This window comes from Cetorhinus maximus, unplaced genomic scaffold (genome assembly GCF_964194155.1).
Source record: "Cetorhinus maximus unplaced genomic scaffold, sCetMax3.hap1.1 HAP1_SCAFFOLD_530, whole genome shotgun sequence".
Taxonomy (NCBI): Eukaryota; Metazoa; Chordata; class Chondrichthyes; order Lamniformes; family Cetorhinidae; genus Cetorhinus; species Cetorhinus maximus.
This window is the reverse complement of record NW_027596472.1, coordinates 180,018-189,639: the sequence shown is the minus strand read 5'-3', so window position 1 is coordinate 189,639 and position 9,622 is coordinate 180,018. Positions and strand designations below refer to the sequence as shown.

Genomic DNA, 9,622 nt, shown 5'->3' with positions numbered 1-9,622 from the left:
TTTTTTTAAAAATTCGTACATAGGATGTGGGCTTCGCTGGCTGGGCCCAGCATTTATTGCCCATCCCTAGTTATCCTTGAGAAGATGGTGGTGAGCTGCCTTCTTGAACCGCTGCAGTCCCTGTGTGGTGTAGGTACACCCACAGTGCTGTTAGGGAGGGAGCTCCAGGATTTTGAACCAGCGACAGTGAAGGAACGGCCGATATATTTCCAAGTCAGGATTTCCCTCCTAACTGGAGAGGCAGAACTGTGGCGGGGGGAGGGAGGGGGTCACAGTCTCAGGATTAAGGGTTGACAATTTTGGACTGAGATGAGGAGAAACTTCTTCACTCAGATCATTGTGAACCTTTGGAATTCCCTACCCCAAAAATTTTGGATGCTCACTTGTTGAGTACGTTCGAGACCGAGATTGATACATTTTTGGATAGTAAGGGATATGTAGGGCAGGGAAGTGGGGTGAGGTGGAAGATCAGCCATGATCTTATTAAATGGCGGAGCAGGCCTGAGGGGCTCAATATTCTCCTTCTGCTCCATGCTGGCCCCTTCTCGCCTAATCACCTATTGGCAAAGTTTAATCGGTCAGACATTCAATAGAACCTCAGCAGCGCACTCAGCTAAGTTGTACAGTGACACACTAAGCTCAGGAGCATCTTGGGGGATGAACAGTTTGAACCATCTCATTAAGTAACATTCGTGAATCGTTAAGTGCCAGGCAATGACAATTGCCAACAAGAGAGAATCGAACCATCTCTCCCCTTAACGTTCAATGGCATTACCATCACTGAATCCCCCCACTATCAACATCCTGGAGGTTACCATTGACCAGAAACTGAACTGGACTAGCCATATAAATACTGTGGCTACAAGAGCAGGTCACAAACGGGGAATCCGGCGATGAGTAACTCACCTCCTGACTCCCCAAAACCTGTCCACCATCTACAAGGCACAAGTCAGGGGTGTGATGGAATACTCCCCACTTGCCTGGATGAGTGTAGCTCCCACAACACTCAAGAAGCTCGACACCTTCCAGGACAAAGCAGCCCCGCTTGATTGGCACCCCAACCACAAACGTTCACTCCCTCCACCACCGACGCACAGTAGCAGCAGTGTGTGTACCATCTACAAGATGCACTGCAGCAACTCACCAAGGCTCCTTCAAGAGTACGTCCCAAACCTGCAACCTCTACCACCTCGAAGGACAAGGGCAGCAGATGCATTGGAACATTGCCACCTGGAAGTTCACTTCCAAGCCACATACTATCCTGACTTGGAAATATATCGCCGTTCCTTCACTGTCGCTGGAACTCCCTCCCTATCAGCACTGTGGGTGTACCTATACCACAGGGACTGCAGCGGTTCAAGAAGGCAGCTCACCACCACCTTCTCAAGGGGCAATTAGGAATGGGCAATAAATGAAAGAATGAAAAAACAAATACCGACCCTCAGATAGTGCAGCACTCCCTCAGTACTGACCCTCCGACAGTGCAGCGCTCCCTCAGTACTGACCCTCTGACAGGGCAGCACTCCCTCAGTATTGACCCTCCGACAGGGCAGCGCTCCCTCAGTACTGACCCTCCGACAGGGCAACGCTCCCTCAGTACTGACCCTCCGACAGGGCAGCTCTCCCTCAGTACTGACCCTCCGACAGTGCAGCGCTCCCTCAGTACTGACCCTCCGACAGTGCAGCACTCCCTCAGTACTGACCCTCCGACAGTACAGCATTTCCCTCAGTACTGAACCTCCAACAGTGCAGCACTCCCACTATACTGACTCTCCGACAGTGCAGCGCTCCCTCAGTGCTGACCCTCCGACAGTGCAGCGCTCCCTCAGTACTGACCCTCTGACAGGGCAGCACTCCCTCAGTACTGACCCTCTGACAGTGCAGTGCTCCCTCAGTACTGACCCTCTGACAGGGCAGCGTGCCCTCAGTACTGACCCTCCGACAGGGCAGCGCTCCCACAGTACTGACCCTCCGACAGTGCAGCACTCCCTCAGTACTGACCCTCCGACAGTACAGCACTCCCTCAGTACTGACCCTCCGACAGTGCAGCGCTCCCTCAGTACTGAACCTCCGACAGTGCAGCACTCCCTCAGTACTGACCCTCCGACAGTGCAGCGCTCCCTCAGTACTGACCCTCCAACAGTGCAGCGCTCCCTCAGTACTGACCCTCCGACAGTGCAGCGCTCCCTCAGCACTGACCCTCTGACAGTGCAGCACTCCCTCAGTACTGACCCTCTGACAGTGCAGCACTCCCTCAGTACTGACCCTCCGACAGTGCAGCACTCCCTCAGTACTGACCCTCCGACAGTGCAGCACTCCCTCGTACTGACCCTCCGACAGGGCAGCACTCCCTCATTACTGACCCTCCGACAGTGCAGCACTCCCTCATTACTGACCCTCCGACAGTGCAGCACTCCCTCAGTACTGAACCTCCGACAGTGCAGCGCTCCCTCAGTACTGATCCTCTGACAGGGCAGCGCTCCCTCAGTACTGACCCTCCGACAGTGCAGGACTCCCTCATTACTGACCCTCCGACAGTGCAGCACTCCCTCAGTACTGACCCTCCGACAAGGCAGCACTCCCTCAGTACTGGCCCTTGGGAGTGTGAGATTTGATGTTGTACTCAAGTCTTCGGAGTGGGACTACGAATCTACAACCTCTTGATTCAGGGGCAAGATTGCTAGCCCTTGCACTCTGACTACTGTCATATCCCAAGGTGGTGGCCATTTCACTTGACCATTATCATGTCTAAGTGGATGTAAGATTTCACAGCTGGTTTCTGAGTCAAGTTAGTCACTTTGGATGCCCCTTTGCTCCCATTAACCAATAATTGGCTCAACGAAATGGTGGAGATGTTACATATTAAATATTCTGAGGGGTGACAATGAGCCAATGGAAACTGGGCTGCACCTTTTTCAAATTGACATAGGTGCTTCAGTTAAGTAATCAGAAGTGATCAGTTAGCATTGTATAAAAGCTGTGGGAGCACTTGGCAGGGTTGTGAGTTTGGATGATTAGTTGAGGTTCTTCAACCAGGTAAGTGGGTGATGGGAAGTAGTTCCCAGCTTGGTCAGGAATGGGCTCTCAGTTGAGGAGGGACAGGGAATGTTGGAAATAATCTGCAGGTTGGGCCCTATCTGTGGAGGTGGAGAGGAGGGGAAAAAAAGTTGAGTTAATGTGTCTGGTTGATGACCTTTCATCAGAACTGAGTCCAGTTGGAAATGGAATAGGTTTTCAGCAAGTGGAGAGGATTGTTTTTGATTTAAACAAAATCAAAATGGAAGTGATTGTGGGATGAGCAGTTTTATGGTGGGTCAAGGGAATTAGTTTTGGGATAAGTAAAGAAACTAAAAATGTGTCCAGAGAAAGTGTGAATGGCAGGATTTTTAAAAACAGCTGTTGTCTGAAAGGTGGGGGGAAAAAAGAGTAAAAGTGAAACTGGCAAAGGAAACAAAATGGGGGCAGAGATTAGTCTGAAATTGTTGAAGGCTGCAGGCAGTATCTGCTTTGAGAGATGAGGTCTTGTTCCTTGAGCTTCACTGGAATAGTGGAGCAGGCTGAGGGCAGATGTTGGAGTGAGAGCCAAGGTAGAGAATCAAAATGGGTGGTAACCAGTTTTGTGGACTATTGAGGGGGGGAAAAGAAACCCTCTTGTTTCCCCCCTGCCTCATCTCTTGGTCATAGCATTACTATCCATTTTTAGCATGCTTGTTACTCTTGTAGTGAGTGAGGAACCTAAAGCTCTTTGAAGCAATGCTTCCTTTGTGGTTTTTTTTTTGACCATTTGAATTGCTGGGCAGCTCCTTGTCTGTCCTTCCACTAAACAAATTAGGGAGACTCTGGTTGTGTTTCTGTTGAGCTTGCACTTGCCCAAAACCATTAAAGTTTCATTGTGAATGATTCCTGGAATAACATCTCCAAGGGGAAGGAGGCTGTTTGCGTTGGCTTTAAAAGAGCTACTGTGTTTTTTTTTGGTCCTGTAATTGTGACTGGTAGTGCAGAGCTGATCCTCCCTTTATGGCTAATGTTAGTTTGAGCCATTGGCCTCTGGCCTAAACCAAAAAAACAGATTTGAAATTCAGAGAAATGGGTTTGTGGGGGAGGAAAGATGTTGTTGGGTGTCTGTAATTTCCAGTCACTATTTTTAGAATGATATAATATCTCAGTTGAATAGTGCTGTCTTGGTGGAGATATATATTAAATCTAAATGTGCTAAATACTGCAGTGATAGATTAATCAGGCCATTGAGCAGCTTTGCACAATTAATTTGATTTGAAATGCTATTGATTTTCCTGACATAATGATGCTCATTAATTTGAGTTACTAGTCTAGAGTTCTGACTGAGTTGTAATGTTACTCTATTTTTCAATTGAAAAATCCAACTTTGTTCTAAATTGGATGTTCTGGCCTGTTTTTTAAAAAAAAAAAATCACCCTAGTACTTTGCTTTTAGATGCTGACTGGGGCCTTTTAAACTTATGAATGTGATTATAATGGGTTTCCACTTATGGGGGGAGACCAGATCTAGGGATCATCAATATGAGATTGTCACTAAATTCCAGTGGGGAATTTAGGAGAAATTACTTCTCCCCAGAGAGTGGGGAGAAGGTGGAACTTGTTCCCACAGGGAGGGGTTGAGATGAATAGTATAAATGTATTTATCCATCTACCCCCTTTTTAAATACATGAGGGAAATGGGAGTTGAGTTGGGTAGGAGGTGGCTTGAGTAGAGCATCAGCACTGGTGTGGGCAAGAGGGGTTGTATGAGTTGTCCCTATGTTCCAAAGAAAATATTGATGGGTATATTCTCTAGATTCACAAGAATGATTGATTGATTCCTGGGATGAAGAACTGTAGGCTACAAGGATAGGTTGGGACTGCCTTTCTTGGAGAAAGTAATGCTGAGAAGAGACTTGAGGTGTTCAAGATCCTGAGGGGTATGGACAGGGTAAATAGTGAGAAGCTGTTCCCAATCAAGAGAGCATTAAGAACTAGAGGACACCGATTCTAAATAATTATTTGGGGAGGGGGGAAAAGGAGTAAATGTGATGTGAGGAATTCTTTTCACCCAGAGGGTGGTTGGAGCCCAGAATGAACTTCCTGAAAGAGTGGTGGAGGCAGGTTCGATCGAGCTATTCAAAGGGGAATCGAATTGCTCCCTGAAAAGTGTGAGGTTACGGGGATAAGGTAGGGGAGTGGGACTAGGCAGATTGCTCTCCGAGCCAGTGCAGACACAATGGGCCTAATGTCGTCCTTCCGCACTGTTAAGATACTGATATAATACCAAAAGCATTTTTTGGATTGATGTGCAAATCAAAAGGTGGAATTTTGAGTGGTTTGTTTAGTTGATGCTGTCAGAATTGACCTCCCCTGATCCCAATAACCTGCTTGAGATCTTTTGAAGGAATGATTTACCTGCACACTAACATTGACAACTGATCATAGAGGGCCCTGTGCCTTCTGGTTGACCTCTCTACATCAGTAGAAATGGGTTTGGCTGATATCTTGCATGTGGGACTTGCCTCCATTAGATGTAATTAATCCAGTGTTTACTTATACTGGCGTCCAGCTGAATGCCAGACTATCACCGTTGATGTATCTGGAAGCTAAACAGTTTCTGCATTTGTACAGCATGGGGGAGGCCTTTCAGCCCATCCTGCATGTACTGACTCTTATCTGATTAGTTCCACTCTCTTGTGGTGGTCCCTTTGGCCTTGAATATTCTTATTTGTGGGAATTTATTCTAGAATCTGCTGCTGCCATTGTTTCACAACCATTAAATAAAGTTTTCTCGTGTTGCTATGGTTTCTTCAGCAACACCTGTTTAAAATCTAACTCCGCTGCCATTGAATGGTGTGATATTTTTTGAGAACCTCCATGTCCTCTTAAGCTTCCCTGTTCTCAACGGAGCAATCCCAACCTCTCCACTTTTTACCTGTACAATGAAAAGTTGATACCAAGGACTAGGGAACACAGATTTGAGGTTTTAGATAGGAGATGGGGCTTCTTGGGGGGGGTGGGGGGGGGGTGGAGAAAGAGTGTGAAGAACATATTTTTTTTAACACTGCGAGTGTGGTGCCCACAAGGGTAGTGGAGGTAATGAATGATTTCAAAAGTGGTGGCATATTTCTTCTCCCCAAGCCTCAGTTTTGGTGTGATCCAATTTTTTTAATTAACCACTCCACAGCAAACTCGAGAGGGTAGAATCAGAGGGGTAGTTTATTTCACACCTACAAAGCAGGAAGGAGGGTTTGCCACATCTCTCCCCTCCCCACCCCCCACCACCTCCCCACCCACTTTTGCATTCATACAAAAGAGGGATAAAGGAAGAGGCACAAGGCAAAGACCACAACATTAAAAACTCTTGTTTCTCCGGAGTCCAGAATCAAAAGTCCAATGATGTATTCCTTTCAGAGTCGGCAGACTGAAGACTAATGCTGGATAATTCACTTTTCCAATACAGATAACTTTCATGAAGAGATGGGCACATGGAGACGCATTAGTCTTGTAGGCACTGGTACTTTTAAGTTTCAGTAGACAGTGTAGATGGGGGCCAGGGCAACTTAAACTTGGACAGAGTCCTGGTTCTGCTGCCACTTGCTCTATGGAAGATGGCCGTCTGCTTTCCTTGCCCCACAAGGCAGGGTAACAGGTTCTCCCAGCTAGGGTGATGATGGGGGAGGGGGTGGGGGGGTGAAATCATGTGATATGACTCCTTCTCTACTTTGGTTTGGACAAAGGATTGATATTCCTTTGTGTGGATTCTTGAGATGGTTAATGTTTCAATCACTAATAATTTCCAAGAGGTTTTGGGATCCTTTGAACTATCAGACTGGTCATCTGTTGGCCAGTCCTTGGCCTTGGAAATGTCAATGGTCTTTGTACAATTCCCTTGGATTTGATCTCTGCAGTCACAGCGATCATTGGCATCTCTTCAGAGTTAGAGGTGGCAGCTGTTCTGAGTGCCAGGAAGTTCCTTTTGTTTGAATCAGCCAGCAATGGCTTCAGTATAAATATAGTGAGGTCTTGGCCCCAGGACTGCAGAATGTGCAGGACTATAGGGGAATTGTGCAGGACTACCAAGGGAATGGCACTAGGGGAATTGCTCAAGAGTTGACAGATTGAATGGCCACCTTGTGAGACAAATCTTGTCATTGTATCTAGTAGGCTAGCACGCAAGGGAATAAAACCAGGCCTCCATCTATACAAAGTGACCCACTGAGTGTTCTTGTCTGTTTCCTCAAGGCCTGAGAAAAAGGCAACTTCCCTCAGTTGGCCATTTGGGCTTGAGTTAATTTTATAAAATTCATTCACAAGGTGTGGATGTTGCTGGCTAGGCCAACATTTATTGCCCTTGTTCAGGGGGCATTTTAGAATCAACCACATTGCTATGGGTTTGGAGTCGCATATAGGCCAGACCAGGTAAGGGCAGCAGCAGATTTCCTTCCCCCAAAGGGGCATTAGTGAACCAGATGGGTTTTTACAACAGTTGGTTTCATGGCCATCACTAGATTTTTTTTTAATTCCAGATTTTTTTAATTGAATTTTAATTCTGCCACGACAGGATTTGAACCCGGGTCCCCAGAGCATTGCTCTGGATCTCTGGATTACTAGTCCAGTGACCATTCCACTGTGCCACTGCCTCCACTCCCTCCCTCTCCTCCCACGTGTGTTGTTTGTAGGCCTTAGAAGCGGAAGGAGGACTCTTGGAGCTCGTCGGTGTGTTCATTCTTTGTTCTATGCCGTAGATTAGACTCTAACGAACTATGGTTTATTTTTCTCAGTTGCCGAGCATGGATTTGGAAGCTGCAGAGATTCTAGAGAGACTTTCGGATGCCATGAACTGTGGCGGGATACCCGAAACGGCATCTTTGGTGAAAGCCGAGAGGAAGAGAGTGGAAGGCGTGACCGTCCACGTGGCGGTCACCGGGACCCCGAAAGTGGGCAAGTCGGCCTTCATTAATTCCGTCATGGGTTTCGAGGATGGCCAAGATGGCGCGGCCCCCACCGGCTCCGCCCAACAGCCGGCAAAGCCGGCACCTTACAGCCGGCCGGGAAACCCCAGCTCTGTCTTCTGGGAGCTGCCCAGCATCGAGGGGGCCACCTTCTCACCGGGAGACTACCTGAAGGCGGTGGAGGCCGACAAGTACGTCGGCTTCTTCATCCTGACGTCGACGAGGTTCACCCGGGAGGCCGCGGCCCTGGCCAGCGAGCTCAGGCGGGCAGGCAAGCAGCTCTACTTGGTCCGCACCAAGATTGACTTGAGCGCTCCTGCCTACAAGAACAAGGAGTTCGAGGAGGACGCCCTGCATGTTCTGAGCGCTGACCGCTTTGCAAACCTGGGCATCGAATTCACGGCTGCTCGCTTCTTCTGTGTCTCCTGCCACGAGGTTGACCGGTTCGACTTCCTGGAGTGCATCCAGGCTCTGCAGAAGAATTCCTCCCCTCCCCTCCGCAAACACGCCCTGTTGGTCTCCCTGCACTACCTGGCCAGCAAGGTGGAGCTGAAGAACTCTCTGAAGGAGTTGATTCCGGTGTCGGCAATCTACAGCTGCATCATCGACCCTGTTCCGGTCGAGCAGCTGCCTTACCAGGCCAACATCCCCTTCCTGTACAACGAGATCCGCTTTTACCGCGTCATGCTGGGGCTGGACTACGCGGCCCTGAACAAAAGCGCCAAGCTGATCGGCCGGCCGACCTTCGTCCTCTCGGATGAGATCCAGACCAAGATGGCGAAGGAGCTGACGGAGGAGACCGTCTCGGAGGAGCTGCTGAGGTGGACGCAGAAGAACGTGCAGGTCTCCCCCAGCAATGTCAAGTGGGTACCCCTCCTCAAGACCCTGCCTGGAGGGAAGCTGTCTGGGGCTTCCACCATCCGCTTGTTGGATGCCATGTTGGAGCAGTTTACGGATGATGCCTGCCGGATTCAGAGGAAGATGGCGGATATACTGAGGGGCGACTAACGTTGTTTGAAGCCTGGCAATCTAATGGTGTTTGGTACAAATGAAAAAGGTAGAGGAAACCTCAACTGCAGTATCAAAGGCCAACATTGGTGTCCTCTGGTGGGTGACATGACTTAATTCCCTACTCTTTTCCTCCATAGTCTGTAAATGTAACCTTGTTGCAGAGGCATTCCATGCTCTGCCAGTCCAAGATTGTTAATGCACAATGCCTTCTCTTCAAGTACAAAACGAATCCATCTTATCCCAAGACCTTCACCTGTCTCAACTACTAAATGAGATTGGCTTGCAGGTTAAATTCTACTTGGCAGTCCACATGGACTTGGGCCAAAATTGTAGGCTAGGCTGTGCAATTTCACTGCAGCGGGTAGCTACCATGCTGGGTGGGTATGTGAAGTTTTGCCTAAGCACATCACTGCCACCCTCCAGCTGTGGTCAATGTAACGTATTGAATGGCCCTCCATTGTCTGAATGAGCAACATAAACCAGATGTGTTTTCTTTTATATGTAGTTTACACTGTATTGTATATCCAAGTCTTTGATGCAATATTGGGGATCATTTCTTCCATCCTTCCCTTTGTTAAAAGTAGCAATAGCTCTTGTAGATGTTGTTGTAATAGTAAACAGCCAATGGCCCTCTTTGGAAGCCCTGGTCTAGACTGA

The 9,622-nt window shown here is 48.3% G+C and overlaps 1 protein-coding gene across 1 annotated transcript; it reads left to right on the top strand.

Annotated features, from left to right (window-relative positions):
* The first annotated feature begins 7,765 nt into the window (after window positions 1–7,765).
* On the top strand, window positions 7,766–8,962 carry LOC144673995 (interferon-inducible GTPase 5-like). The gene has a single exon (XM_078535566.1). It carries the CDS (start codon window positions 7,766–7,768, stop codon window positions 8,960–8,962), a length of 1,197 nt encoding a protein of 398 aa, XP_078391692.1.
* The last annotated feature ends 660 nt before the right edge of the window (window positions 8,963–9,622 follow it).